Source organism: Populus alba, chromosome 3, assembly GCF_005239225.2.
Source record: "Populus alba chromosome 3, ASM523922v2, whole genome shotgun sequence".
Taxonomy (NCBI): Eukaryota; Viridiplantae; Streptophyta; class Magnoliopsida; order Malpighiales; family Salicaceae; genus Populus; species Populus alba.
Genome location: NC_133286.1, coordinates 10362055 through 10378291, shown reverse-complemented (window position 1 = coordinate 10378291; position 16237 = coordinate 10362055). Strand labels below are relative to the sequence as shown.

General features: G+C 31.4%; 1 protein-coding gene across 3 annotated transcripts; it reads right to left on the bottom strand.

Moving 5' to 3' along the window:
* Positions 1-1942: 1942 nt before the first annotated feature.
* LOC118038022 (uncharacterized) lies at positions 1943-12933 on the bottom strand. Of its 3 annotated transcripts, XM_035044261.2 has the most exons (10): positions 12709-12933; positions 12532-12618; positions 12351-12409; positions 12172-12267; positions 11984-12061; positions 5058-5120; positions 3110-3283; positions 2879-2974; positions 2622-2725; positions 1943-2073 (listed from the first exon to the last, which is right to left on the bottom strand). In XM_035044261.2, exons 1-9 carry the CDS (start codon positions 12887-12889, stop codon positions 2642-2644), a joined length of 918 nt encoding a protein of 305 aa, XP_034900152.1. In that variant the 5' UTR covers positions 12890-12933; the 3' UTR covers positions 1943-2073; positions 2622-2641. The 3 variants fall into 3 exon arrangements, with proteins under 3 accessions (XP_034900152.1, XP_034900151.1, XP_034900155.1); XM_035044260.2 differs by lacking the exon at positions 1943-2073 and having other exon boundaries at positions 2260-2725; XM_035044264.2 differs by lacking the exons at positions 1943-2073; positions 5058-5120 and having other exon boundaries at positions 2260-2725.
* Positions 12934-16237: the final 3304 nt, after the last annotated feature.

Below are 16237 nucleotides of genomic sequence, written 5' to 3'. Positions count from 1 at the left end.
TCATAATCTTAAAGGTAAATTTTGATTAAAAAAAAACAAAAAAAAAATCATGATTTGATTATTCACACTTGATGAAAGGGGAAAAATACTTAATCTAAGAAAAAGTTATGGTGAAAGATTATAATAACAAAATAGATATTTTATTTTTATTGAATATTTATGAGCATATTTTTTTAAAAAAAATTGCATATTACATTCATATATAATAATTATCATTTTAATTATTTTATTTATAATGAATTTTATTTAAAGTAATAAAAAATGAAATTAAAAAATTTATAGGCCAATATAAAAAAAAGTTATGTCACTAGTTAGCATGTTTGGGAGTGTGGTTAAGGTTGTTTTTCAAAGTGTTTTTCACTCAGAAAAGCATGTCAATAATGTTATTTTATTTTTTAAAAATTATTTTTGAGATCAGCGCATCAAAATGATTTAAAAACATCAAAAACACATTACTTTAAAGCAAAAAATTCAAATTCAAATTTTTTGAAAAGCGTTTTTGGATCGCAATGCCAAACGCCCTAGTCCTAGGAGGATAAGTTATCATGCTTGGCCTCAATAATACAAGTAGGCGCGCATAGATTTTTTTATTTTTTATATATATAAAAAAAAATGGAGTGGATGGCATGATTTAATTTTATTTTTTTTTAACAATATGGATCACGTGTTATCTATTTCTGCAGATGATACATTGTTTATTAATTCAAATTACAACCATATTTAGGAGTTGAAAGGGAGGAGAATGAGATTTTGGATCTAAAAAAACTTATTTTTTAATTTTTTTTTCTTATGTAAATACTTTTAAAACATCATATGAACCTCATTAAGCCCATATATATATCTTCTAATTGGTTTAAGAACTCAAAATTAAACCAAATAAAAAAAACATTTTCAAATTCTGATATATTTTTTAGCAAGATGCAAAATTCAAATTATTTTTCATAGAATATTTTTTTGTAAAACAAATTTATTGACACCAAGAATAGTTTTTTTTTTATGATTATAATGTGTTTGATCAGGCAATTCCGTCTGTTCTATTCCAACATTCATGGATTGAAACATGAAAAAATAAACTTTAAAATTGAAAAGTAAATTCCTAAAAAATTGAAGTTTCCATTACTTTCTGAACAAAGAGCTTTGTTAATTTATATATATAAAAGCATAAGATATATAAATGTTTCAAAAATAATTTTATATTATTTTTAATTATATATATTCATGTTTGTTTTATTTTATATATATATATATATATATATATATATATATTAGTTTATGGTTCATTCAAATGATTTGATATTTATTTTTTTAAAACAAAATTTCAACTTATAAATAAAACATATCATTATTGAAAAAACTTTACTTCTGAGTAGATTAACCGGGTTAATCAAATCAGTGAGGACTTTCAAATACCGGAATTAAAAAAAAAAAAAAAAAAAAAAAAAGTAACAGGGATTCGGTGATAATTTACCCTTGTATATTCTATTAAATCTTAGATTGAACGAGCAGAGGAGTAGTGCAAGGACATGGAGAATCTCCAGGGTGTCATGGAAAAGGACGGAGGAGAAGATTTTGGTTTAAAAAAATTAAAGGGAAAAAAAACACTCTGACATGTTCTCCACGGTAAGTAGGTTTGAAGCCTGAAGGGAATCAGTCCTTAAAGACAGAGATTTTATGTGCATTCTAATGGTTTTTTCGGTATTTTTAGATTTTAAAGTATTTTTTATTTTTAAATATTTTTATACGCTAATATTCTTAATATATTTTTAATTAAAAAAATTATGAGGGTGTTTGGGAGTGTGGTAGCTGTTGCTTTTCAAATAGCTTTTCGTGCCGAAAAGCATGCCAATAATGTTTTTTTATTTTTTAAAAATTATTTTTGATATCAGCACATCAAAACGATCCAGAAAGTACAAACCGAACTCAATTTTAGCAAAAATAAAAAAAAAAAAAGTTTGAATTTTTTCAAAAAACAGGTCACACCTCACTCCCAAACGGCCCATATATCCCCGTCGAACACAGTTTCCATGTTGCGGTACGCTGCATGTCGGTATGATGATGTGCAGGGCTGGATCACTGTTTAAAAGAAGTGGAAGAGGTTAGTGCTTTCCGTACCTCCTGCCTCTACGGTGGAGCAGTAGCATTCTAGGGACAACATCTGAATGCTGACCTGGCCTGGGACAGCATTTCAATCCCACTTCAAAAAATAAAATATTATTTTGTTTACATCATTCTTTTTATTTTTAAATTGCTTTCCTGTACTGATTTTAAAAAATATATTTCTAAAAAAAAACTTAAAAAACAACGGTCATCATTACACAGGCGCTCTCAGTACGGCTAACACCCACTGACATCTAGTGCTCAACTTGAAAATGTACTTTGTGGGTGAGGGCTAGTAGGATCCCAACACCATGTACGTGCGATTTTTTAGCTTCATTAAGAGAAAAAAAAGTCATATTCGAAAGCGAAGTACGAACATGATGGTGTAAAAGGACTGAGGATTGATGGATAGTTCTGAGCTGCTCAGATTGTTCATGGCAACAGAGGTCACCCATGGCCAGTTCATTGAAAAATACAGGGTTTCTAAGCTGAGGGAGAAGATGAAGAAATAGGAACACGTTTACCTGCCTTGAATTGAGAAACATCAAGGATGCTTCTGCTCTGATTTCTCCATCAATCTGGTTAAACGCTCTTTCCAATCTGAAACCTTCTCTTCTCCGTTGACCGCCTGTTTATAGAATGAAGTTGCTAAGATAAATAAGAGAAGATCGGAAGATAATGGCATGGTCGGAATAAATAAATAAATAAGATGCAGTAAACAAGCCTTGACTTGTGCGGAAGATTCATGAATGGATAGATCCTAGTTTCATATTTCACCGACCTCGAATGTAAACCCTAATTGAGGGACGACGTCAAGAGCTTCCACACAGATGAAGGCAGCATCCTCTTTGCTAAGACTCCCCTTCTCTGCACTACCCTGTCATCATCAATTTTACACAACTTTTAAGCGTTTTTACCCAAATCCAGTAAGGGTTTTGATGGGCTAAATTCATGCCAGTGCTTCATCCATAAAAAAAAAAAACATCAGGTTACCTCGTTGAAACTAAAATACCTTTTCAAAGCTGAAACCTTGTGTGCCACCAGGTGTATCTTGCAACATGCCAACTCTGATGATGGTGTAAGGAATTCCCGAGGATACGAGCGTTGATTCATCTTGCTCAGCCAATTTTCTTGCATTGTTTTTCATGAGAGCTTGTATGCCACCGCTACCTCTATATACAGATAACTGTAACCAAGGGCGGAGGTACTTAGAGGGCTGAGGAGGGCTGTAGCCCAGGTGGGAAAAATAAAAATAAAAATCCACAATTACTAAAAAAGCATATTTTCAAGAACAAAAGCTAGGAAATAAAATATCCATCAAGTTTGGTTTTAACAGACCAAAAAGCAAATGGAGTTCTATCATTTTTTTTAACCGACCACTAAATTATTTTTAACAAAAATTTCAATTATCTTGCATAGTAAACTTTTAAAAAAAAAAACAGCTTAATTTTGAGTTTTTTCCTACACTTAAAAAAAACAAATTAAATTAAATGTTGAAGGATGAAACTGGAATAAAAAAACATGAACTTAAAAAAATAAACTCAAACAAATCACCTAAACTTAAGTTAATGTCCCAAATTCTCAACTCTTTAAATTTTAAAATCAGGCTCAACCAAGAAGCCCAGATCATGTTAAAGTAAGAAAATAATATATATATATCAATTTTAAAATTTGTCGAGGTTTAAAAACATAACAATAAAAAATGGAGGATAAAATCACAAAAAAAAAAAATCAAATAAAATAAATAGTAATAAAAAAATGAGAATCAAATCTAATAAATTTAAAAATTACATGGGTATGAAATTGAAAACAAATTTCAATTCTATAAAATAATTCAAATAAAAAAAATAGAAATTATACCTAGCTCTACTTTAGAACTTAAGGACAACTTTAAATCATTTAAAGCTGATGTTATTTCCAAGCTTGCTGAGAAATTTTATCCTGAAGATTTCAATGAACAAGAAATGTATTATTTAAGATTTTAGCTAAAGCATTATTAGATTGATGTGATTCATCATAAGAGCTTTCAGAATATGTCTACTAAGAGTGATCATTGTCGGTTCGGTTCGGTTTTTATAAAAAAAAAATAACCAAACCAAAATTATTTTTTTTGAAAAAAACCTAAACCGAACCAAAACCTGTTCAAATCGAACAATTTTGGTTCGGTTTGGTTTTTTAGAACAAAAACCGATTCAAATCGGTAGGCTTGATTTTTCCGGTTTGGTTCAGTTTTTTCGGTTTTAAGCTTATAAAACCGAAACCGAACCAGTCAATTTTTTCAAAATTTTAATCGGTTTAATTAGTTTTTTTATGATTTCGTTTTTTCAGTTATTTTTTTTATTTTCTTGATTTAATCAGTTTTTCAGTTTTTTTGCTTACTCCTAATGTCTATCATTTCTGAATTATGTCGAGGATTTGCTAAAACAAATAAGTCACAACACTATCATTTGATTGACAAGTTGATTCATCTTGTTTTGACTTTGCCTGCACTGCCACTACAGAGTGGACATTTTTAGCTATAAAACATGTTAAAACTGTGCTTCGCAATAAAATAAACGAGTAGTTCTTAACGTATTTTATAATGATTTACAGAAAGCTTGTTGAAGATATTAATTCAGATTATATTATAAATGAATTTTATTCTACAAAATATCGAAGGGTTCAACTTTGATATTGTATTTTATTTTTATTTTTAATTTTATATACTTTAAATTTTATTTTATTTATATTTTATATTATGTATTTGGATTGAAACTTTATTATTAATTTGATAAATTTATATATACAAGTTAATAATTGATTTTAAAAAAATAATTTATATATATTTATATTATAGCCTAGGATAAACAAAATTCCTAGCTCCGCCCTTGACTGTAACCTTATTAAACCTCCACATGATTGGAAATTATGGTGTTCTCCTAATAAGACCCGGGGAGAAAGAGAGACAGAAAGAGAGATACCTGGGACAAGAGGATTACATGTTTTACACCTTGCAAGTCCCCGCCATTAGACAGGAAGCCTTCCTGGTATAGAACGCCATTTACATGGAGTCAGTGAAGCCCATTACTACGCATGCTTTGAAGTATAGAGAGCCATTTACAAGTGATTGCCTTTATTTACCTCATAAAATGTTAATAATTTTACACAGAAGTATATACCAGCTTGTAATGATTTCACTATTAGCTTAATTTTCAGAAGAATTTTATCGGCTTGGCTGCCTATACTGAAAAGACAAGTGGTTTGTAGACCTGAAAGGAAAACTTACTTATTAGAATTTTACTTTTTTATTTATGGATCAATTACTTCAGTGCCACTTCAATTACTAGAACCAAAATGATATTCCACAGTACGAATATCTTTGTAAATCTTATCAAATTAATATAAAGAGTCAAGATGGGAGAAGAGAAAAAAAGAACTATGTTTTTTCAATAATGAAAAGTTGTCATTCCATATGGGTTATGTTCTTTTATATATGATTAGAGAAGACAATTGCTTCTTTTAGTAATTTCTCTAATAACTTGGATTAGGCTCATCCATCATGGGCGGACTAGGTCTAATCCAATAACCAACATCTCTCACTCGTCCATGAAGGACTGAATCTCTCTAATACATTATACTTCAAACTTGCACAAGAATTTCGTACTTGATGAATGGATCGTGCGACTTGAAGCACACAGTGAAAGGAGCTCTAATATATAAACACCACTCATAGCCAGTCTACTCATCCAATGATACATATAATTAATGTGCTCTTGAATTTTATGAACATGATTAAAGACATAACCCAACAAATGATACCAATGTTGATCGATTTGTTATTGCCTATCCACTACAACAAAATATTTCAAAAGCACATAAATATTATACTTAATATTTAATTAAGGCATGTATCATCATAAATGTTAAAAAACAAATATGGAAATTTAGCAATTTATTTTAACAATAAATAAATTACTCCATAATTTGACAATTTATATTAACAAAAAAAATATTAATTGTCTTAATATTAATATATATTAATAATTATTAATATATATTAACTGCCACACATCTTTTAAAAGATGTGTATATATATTAACATTATTAATATATATATACACATCTTTCAAAATATGTGTTGATTTGGTTTTCCTTTTTTAATTTTTAATAATAATTGTCATTAATTGCCAAATGGCAGTTACACATCTTTGAAAAGATGTGTTCTTTCAGGTGGTTTTTTTTTTTTTTTAAATGACAGTTAATTAATTGTCAAAGTCCAATTGACAGTAAAATGACAGTTTTTAATCTCCATTTCCATCATCAATTCACACATGAATTGATAATAGAATTATACAACTATCATATAGAAAGTCTTTTCTAATTAATTATAGAAAAGATAAATTCATAACTAAATTACTTCATAAAATTTTGTAAATTCAAAATTCTCAATCCCAAATTTTTAGCTTAAGATTGCATTGTTCTTTTCTAATTTATTTTTTTGAATTTGTCTTGTTGCTTGGTCTTAGGTGATTAATAATAGCTAAGTCATGGTCTTTACTAGTTGAAGTCTAGGAGTCAGTTTAACTATTTAGTTGATGTAAAGAAACTCCATTTAAGGAGTTCATTTGGAATACAAGGGGGACGTAAAGAATTTTATTCAAACTTATGGTTGTTTTTCACCCCAAAAAAATCAAGTTACCGTGTGTTTTTCATTGTGATGTGTCAGGAACCTATCATTGGTATCAGAGCAACAGTGACAACCAACAAAGAGTGTATTAAAATGTTAGAGCAATGAGTAAGAGGTTTATAGGATGAGGTGCAACAACTTGGACTTGGAATGAACGATCATATGCAACGGCTTGAGGAGTCTTTGAAGGTTTTATCTGATGTTGTTCTCTCCTCAAAGGCAATTCAGTCCTCGCCCTCAGTGAAACAGCGACACACATCTTAATATCAACATGATGAAATAGAAAGTTCTTGTCTGAACATACCCCCTATTCGAGAAAAATCAAGTTTATGCGATTTGTAGGGGATGATTGTACGGAGTGGTTTAATAGAGTAACACGGTATTTTGAATTTCAAAGAACTCCTGAAGATCAAATGGTGTGCTTGGTAGCTTTTCATATGGAAAAAGAAGCAAACCAGTGGTGACAATGGATGAATCGGACATGCAAGGAAGAAAATCGAATCATGACTTGAACTATGTTTGCAGACGAGCTGTGGGCATGATCTGGTCCAACAGATGGAGAAGACTTTGACGAAGCTCTCTTACATATAAAACAAAGTGGTTCTCTTCGAAATTATCAAAGAGAATTCGAAAAATTAAGCAATCGGGTACATGGGTGGACTTAAAAGGCTCTCATTGGAACTTTCATGGGCAGATTAAAATCAGAGGTAGCCGATGGAATACGAATGTTCAAGCCAAAAACATTAAAGGAGGCCATCAGTTTAGCTAGAACCAAAGATGAACAACTTACATGAAAAAAGAGTTTTGCTCGCCCAATCCAACCAAATCACCCTCCAACAGTTGTCACTCGGATCAACCAAAGAACAAAGATAGCTTCTAAACAATTGGGCTGGGATAACGAAAAGCTTAGGTGATATGTTCCAGTTGCAACGAACAATTCACATGAGGCCATAAATGCCAAAAGCCTAGACTGTTTCTCATTGAAGGCCACAATGATGTGCAAGACGAAGAGGAAGAGGCAAAAATAAATGTATCAGAGAAGATGAACTTGAAGTTTCTATACATGCGTTGAAGGGATAGGCATCTCCACGGACAATGCGAGTAACTACTACCATCAAGTCCCAACCAATGATGGTATTAATCGATAATGAATCTATATATAATTTTCTGAGCAATAAAGTGGCTAGAACATTCCGACTTCCAGTGGTTCCTATGAAGTCTTTCACAGTTTATGTCGCCAATTGAGAGTGACTCTTGTGTCAAAGGAGATTTGAGAAGGTATTGATAGATTTACAAGGCAATGTATTCTCTTTTAATTTCTATTCCTTGTCATTAGCAGGCCTAAACATGGTATTGGGAATACAATGGTTGGAGATGCTAGGATCTGTAGTATGCAACTAGAAGCATCTAACAATGGAATTCAACTGGGAGAATCAAGCACAAAGACTACAAGGGATACAAAGGCCCATTTAAGTACTTCACTTGAGACCATTGCAAAGGAGCACCGACAGGGTCAAATGGTTTTTGCTATATATGTTCAAACTTTGAAAGAATTTCCCTAGGTTGACACTTAACCAGATATACAGCAAATTTTAAGCGAGTTTGAGGATGTCTTTCAAGAACCCACTCATTTGCCTCCATTGTGTGAAATCGACCATCATATACCTCTCAATAAAGGCACCCAGCCCATCAATGTTCGACCATATCGGTATGCACATTTTCAAAAGACAAAAATTGAGAAACAGGTGCAGGCAATGCTAGATGTAGGAATCATCCGACCAAGCACTAGTCATTTTTCATCCCCTGTTCTTTTGGTGAAAAAAAATATGATACTTAATGAACTTTATTTTTTGTCCCTACCTCAAAAATTCATATTAGTTTTCTTTGATGATATATTTGTCTATAGTCCTACATGGGAATTGTATTTGACTCATGTGAAGAAAACATTAGAGATTTTGAAGAAAAACAGCTTCTTCATCAAAACAACCAAATGTGACTTTGGTAAGCTAAAATTGGAGTATTTGAGGCATATTGTGACAAATCATGGTGTCAAGACAGATGGCAAGAAGATTGAGGTTGTGGTCGCATGGCCACAACCCACTAATATTACTGAATTGCATGGCTTTTTAGGCTTGACAAGATATTGCAGGAAATTTGTCAAGAATTATGGAGTACTTGTTCATCCTCTCACCAACTTGCTCAAAAAGAGGAATTTCAAATGGGATGTTGATGCTGCATTTACCATACTCAAACAAGCTATGACAACCACATCCATTCTTGTAATGCCTAATTTCAATAAGTCATTCACCATCGAGACTGATGCTTTTAGAGATGGAATTGGAGTTGTTCTGACTCAATAAGGGAGACCAATTGCATACATGAGTCGAGCTTAGGGGGTTACTAAACATACCTGGTCCATCTATCCCAAAGAGATGTTAGCAATTATGGAGGCCATTCAAACTTGGAGACCATACATCTTGGGTCAGAAGTTTTTCATTCTAATCGACTATCGCAGTCTTAAATATTTTTTGGAGTAAAGAGTAGCCACGTCTGAGTAACAAAAATAGGTTGCTAAGCTTCTTGGATATGATTATGAGATAATATATCGATCAGGAAAAGAAAATTCAGCAACAAATGCCTTGTCTTGCCGTCCCAGTAGTCCTCTACTCAACTCAATATTTATTTCACAAGTTTCTTTATGGGATGAAATTCGCAAGGCAGCAAAAACTTATTTGTATATACAAAAAATATTTTGACGGGTAGCAAATGATCCTACTAGCAATTATGTAGTAAAGAATGGGCTGTGTTTTTGCAAGCAAAGGGTGGTGGTTCCACTTGCATTACGGGATCAACTTCTCCAAGAGTTTCATGACAGTAAGGTGACAGGACATTTTGGAGTTTTGCAAGCTTTTAAAAGCCTAGCTTAACAATTTTATTAGCCTTCTATTCATAAACATGTCCAAGATTACATTCAACACTGTATAACCTATAAAAAAACAAAGTATGAGACACTAGCACCAGCTGGATTGCTCCAACAACTCCAAATTCCTTGTCTCGTTTGGGATGACATCTCTTTAGATTTTATCGAAGGATTACCACCTTCGCATAACAAGGATAACATTATGGTGGTTTTGGATTAACTTAGCAAGTACGTCCATTTCATTGCTTTATCTCATCCTTACTCTGTGAAAAGTATTACTGCAAAGTTTATGAAAAATGTTATTAAACTTCATGGAATGCTAAAGTCCATCATTAGTGATAGAGATCCTATTTTTGTAAGCAAATTTTGGCTGGAGTTTTAGACTATGTCAGGAACTAAGTTGAAGCTAAGTTCAACTTATCATCCTCAGATGGATGGACAAACATAGGTGGTGAACTGTTTTCTATAACAGTATTTGTGATGTTTCGTCCATCAATGGCCTCGCAAATGATATAGCTATCTACCATGGGCCGAGTATTGGTATAACACCACCTATCATGGCTCAACTGGGATGACACCATTCCAAGCCTTATATGGTTGCCTCCCTCTATAAATTCCTCATTATGCAAATGGGTTGTCTCATGGTAATGAGGTCAATCAAAGTCTCCTTAATCGAGATGAAGTACTGCAGCAATTGAAAACAAATTTGGAGCTTACTGCCACTAGAATGAAATATGTGGCTGATCAAATGAGACGAGAAGTGGAGTTTTAAGTAGGAGATTTGGTGTTACTTAAACTACACCCCTACCGCCAACATTCTGTGTTCAAAATCTCGCATCAAAAACTTACTAATCGTTTCTACGGCCCATTTCTAGTTGAGCAGAGGTTGGGCAAGGTAGCATATCGTCTCAGTTTACCACCTGAATCTAAAATTCACCCGATGTTTCATGTTTCTCTCCTAAAGAAGTATATGGGTACTTTTCTTTGCCTGCGGTTGTTGACCTGCCACCAATTTATGACGAAGGACAGATCCAAGTTGAACTTGGGCAAGTGGTCGATACGAGATGGATCAATATGGTACCAAGTTTATTGAGAAAAGTTTGGTGCAATGGAAGAGTTTGCCTGCAGAAAATGCTTCCTGGAAGGATACGCAACTGCTCAAACAACAATTTTCTGCATTGAACCTTGAGGACAAGGTTCCACTTGTGGGGGGGTATTAACACACCGAGAAGATCCTCCAGGTCTTAAGAAAAAATCCCAAGCTTTTAGCTTAAGATTGCATTGTTCTTTTCTAATTTATTGTTTTGAATTTGTTTTGTAGCTTAGTCGTAGGTGGTTAGTTACCTCCAGAATAATAGTTAAGTCATAGTCTTGACTAACTAAAGTCTAGGAGTTAGTTTAGCTATTTAGTTGATGTAAAGAAAATCTATTTAAGGAGTTCATTTGAAATGCCAGGGGGTGTCAAAAATTTTATTCAAACTAGTGGTTGTTTTTCAAGGGAAAAAAAAAGGTCAAGTTACAATGTATTTTTCATTGTGATGTGACAGGGACCTGTCATGTGCTCATCCGCTGCGAGTGGATGACAATTGACATCCCACTGAGATGTACTAGACTGGCAGTCCAGTTACTCGGCTGCTGGTTTGCACCAATATTTGAACCATTTCAATACTTTATGGCTCGATAAAGTAGGAAAAACTATCCAAAACCATATGCCTAGAAGTTTGGATTTCAAAGTCAAATTGAGTGCGGTTTGTATTTTTTGGATCGTTTTGATATGCTGATATTAAAAATGATTTTTAAAAAATGAAAAAACATCATTGGCATGTATTTCGACACGAAAAGCTATTTGAAAAGCAACTGCTACCACACTGTCAAACACGCTCTAACTCAAAAGGAGGGTGTGCTCTGGAGCACGGCAACCATCTTGATCAATAGCTTCTTTTGAAACTATTGCAGGATATACACACATTTTCATGAAATTCAAAACGCACTCATCTAGATTGATGCCAAAATCATAATCTGCATCGCGAGCCCAGTTGGATTGATGAAGCGCACCTTACACTATGAAGTGCGTGACTAATAATGTCAGATTCCTGATAAATTTATTTAATGAGCAAAGTGCAGAGACAAGTAAGAGCTCTAACTAGATTGAGATGTGCTCAAGTAAATTGCAGATCAATACTATCACAGTCGACACAGAAACACTTAAAGAGAAGAAGTCAGATTTCTATTGGCGAAATTATATTGCTAGTGAGCAGAAAAATGAGTGTACTAAATGGAGAAAACACATAAAAACGTACATTTGGGCAGATAATTGCACGAACACCTCTCAGAGCTTTCTTAAGGAATGGCTTGCTACTTGCATCTCCTGCCATTGACTTTCTCGCAGGCAAATACACAAGAACCATGATAAGTCGATAAATGAAATCATCAGCCAGTTAAGAAAGATAGATGAACATGAGATTTTCTTTGTTTAGCATGCAGCTACCTCAACATAAGCTCCAAAAGCTTCCATGGCAGTCCGCTTATCCTTCACCAATGCTTTAACTCGAGCTTTTTTTACAATCAATGTCAATATTATCATCTACATAAGCTAGATATCACAAGGCTCAGATCAATGAAATCACCACTTGTTTAACCACATCAGTATTTATGAGTGAAGCACACCTGACCAATCTCGCTATCTCCATCTGTGACCAGAACTGCGTCTCGGACTCCATTCTCCTCTGTGTTTGAAAAAAGAGACCAGATTTCTTAAAGCAAATGAAAAGCAATTGAAATGAAAAAACCATGAAAAGAATCATAAATATAAGCACCCACGTATTGCTATAATTACCCAAAGCATTACCTGGCAATTCATCTTCATCTTCCGCATCAGATCCATCTTTTGGCAGAAGATCAGGTGCCCCGTACCATTTCCTTAACTTGGGCCCCCCTGCAAATAAACAAGGAGGCACTGTCATTTCTCAATTTTGAATCTGACCACCAAGGAATGCTGCTTGCTCAGACATACATTATGCTGTACCTTCAATGTAATCAAGAATTTGATCCACGAAGCTTATTTTCTTCTTGGCTGAACAACGAATAAGGCCATGACTTTTGGTACGGAATATGAGAGATGGACTCTTAACTTTGCATGGTGGATTCTGAGAAGGGAAAGTGAAAGAAGTTTGGCAAAAAGTAGTTGAAGGAAGAGCGGTGGCCATTTTTGATAGACTATTGAGCTTGTGCTGTTTTCTTGTCCAACCGTTTCCATTCCCGCTTGAAAGTAGTAGATAACTACAGCATGGCTACATTACAAAACCCTCCTAAAGTTCGAAGGGCCGTACACTTTGCTTCTCAAATCAAGGAATTTGTCAAATATGCCCCCGGGACTCAATTTCCTTTCAACTTTAGGACGCAATCAATTTTAATTTCTTAGATATCTGCCTTTCTCAATCAATTAACATAACGAGACTTCGTACTCTTGCGTTGCATTGCATGACATGATATAATCATGATGACCAATGGTAACAATAATTAATGGTTTTTATAAATGGTTGTTTAGGCTTATCTGGCGATTTAATTATATTTTTAAAAAAATTAAATTTTTTTTTAGTTTTAAATTAATTTTTTAATATTTTTTAATTGTGCTTCTTCAAAAATAAATTTTAAAAAATAAAAAAATAATAATTTTAAATATTTTCAAGTAAAAAATAATTTGAAAAATAACATATACTATATTTTTAAATAAACTATTAATCTAGTTATAAAAAGTTAGGGTAAATTGAAACATTTTTTATGTTTATAAAACCAGTCTTTGATTATTTTGTTGGTGTGGTTTAAAATATACTACCATACTTTAAAGTTTAAAATATATTATCAATGATATTTTATTTTTGTACTTAAGCAAGTAATGTGAGCTGTGTTTCTAATAAATTTAATTTTTTTTATATGTTTTGGATCATTTTAATGCGTTGATCTTAAAAATAATTTTTAAAAAAATAAAAAAAATATTATATTAATATATTTTAACATAAAAATACTTTAAAAAATTACCCAAAAAAATAGTTAGCTTATTACACTGCTAACATGGCGCGTGATATTATTTTGATGTGCCGCACTGGATTAAATTTATAAACAACACGTATCATTTAAAAAAAAAAAAAAAAACATGATGCATGCCTTGGCGTAATTATCTTCAACTTGCTATATTATAGTTATATAAGTGATTTGATAACTATATCATTAAGAGTACTTTCATCACCTTGACTCTTCATAAAACATTGACTAACATGACGGGTGGACACATTAGTTAGTTATTAGTTAATTGATTAGAGATAAATTTGATTTTTAATTTCTATTATAAATAGTTAAATGATTTAATTTGCTTTATAAGCAAACAAATATTAACTTCACCGGGGAGCCTTTTAGACCTTTTTATTTTCTAAGCCCGGTTAAATTACGAGGCAACAAAAATAAAGTTTTCTTTCTATAAGCTTTTTTTGTCTTTTCTTTTTTATTGTAATCAAGTTAATTTAAAAAAAAATCGATTTTTCATAAATAAATATTAGCAGTGTCATACCATTTATATTTTATATTTAATTTAGTTTTTATTTTTTTATTGTTTTTTTTATTTAATTTTATTCTTAATTACTAGATTTTATTTAATTTTTATATTAAATTTTATTTTTTTTCTTTTGATATTCTTAAGTTCTATCAGTGATTAAATTCTATTTCAATTTCATTCTTTATCATCTTGATTTTAATTTTTTTCATGTCAATTCCCCCCTTTCTTTTTACTTATGTTTAATTTTTAAAACTTTTTTATCCTTTAATATTTTTTTATTGAGCCATAGGTTTAAGAGGTTATCATGGGTTGATTTTAGTTTTTTTTAAGTTCTTTATACAATTATTTTTTTTATCTCATCATTTTATATTTAATTTTTGTGTAATTGGTTTTAATTCTTGTTTTTTTTTTGTTACTTTTCATTTTATAGAATTATCCAAATTTTATGTTCATTGTCGTGGTGACAGATTGACTTAGCTAGGCTAACTTTTAGGTTAGGTTCATGAATTTGCCAACACACCTAGCTTGCTTACATTTTTTTTATTACATTTTTTATATTTATTAAGCCTAACTTGACTCGGACAAGGACTAGAGATTGGGTAAAGCGAGTCAACTTTGGTTCATAATTTTTATTTTTTTTTAAATACCAATACAACATCTTTTTTACTTGAGATTTGTTTCTAATAAATAAAATAATATATCCTATTTAATGACACTTCAATGGGTTCAACAAGTAATAAATTCTTGATAAAGTTATGAGAAATATGCTGTATTATTCGTGAGCACACAAGAAATATTTTGTGAAAATAATAAAATATCAAATGATGACATACCTTGTTAATGGGGGAATAAAACATGTTATTACATTGAAAATCTGATTGAAAAAACGAGACTGTGTCATATCATAATTCTGTCGTGAAGCTATTTATATTTTATAATGTAAAGTTTTACTGTGCCCTATTACGAAGGGTTTGTGGAAGCATTTCTATTATACATAAGGCATAATGATGCTCTTGAAATTATTTGGAAAATATATTCATAAGATAATTGACGGGGTTGGAGATACTCCTATTATATAATTAATTAGGCATAACAATCTTAGGATCGTGGTTTAAAAACCATGTTCTCTAGTTGAAATGTTGCATGTACGTGATTTTTTTCATGCAAGGAGACATTTGTTTTGTAATGGAAAAAAATCGTGTATATAATTAATGGTGTGAAAAATAAAATAAGTATAGAATAAAATTATGAGATAATAATAATAATAATAATAATAATAAAAGATTTGGAGATAAAGTAAGAGTTATGGGTGAGAAAAAAATTAAAAAATTAATTAAACTGAGAAAACTAGAAAAACAATAACTAAAAAGGCCGAACCGTTAAAAAAAATGACTAGTTCGGTTTTGGTTCTATAAGCTTGAAATCGAAAACACTGAAAAAACCGAACCAAACTGAACCAAATCTGAAACCGAAAAAAACCGAGCCAAACTGAAAAAACCGAGCCAAAACAAAAAAACCAAGCCAAACAGTTTGAACTGGTTTTTATCCTAAAAAACCAAACCAAACCAAAACAAATTAGTTTAAACCTATTTTAGTTTTTTATTTAAAAAATTTTGATTTGATTTTTTTAAAAAAATCAAATAAAAATGATCATTATAGTAAGATTGCTGTAAAAATACTGTTGGTAGAGTAATAAATGATGATAATAATATTAAAGAGATGATAATTCTAAGATGATATGGTGTAGATAATAATAGTGATAATAAAGTAGTGGAGTGATGATAATTGAAACAAAAATTTATTAAATCGAGATATTGTTAATTAAATAAATCAAATTTATAAACTAATTATAAAATATTTTATATGAACAGTATTTATGGAAAAAAATTAAAAAAATTATTCTAATTATTTTACTCAAAACAAACCCCATAAAATGAAAAAAAAAAAGAGAAAAAAAGAAAACAAACCCCATAAATATTTTATATGAACAATCTTTCGGATTCCA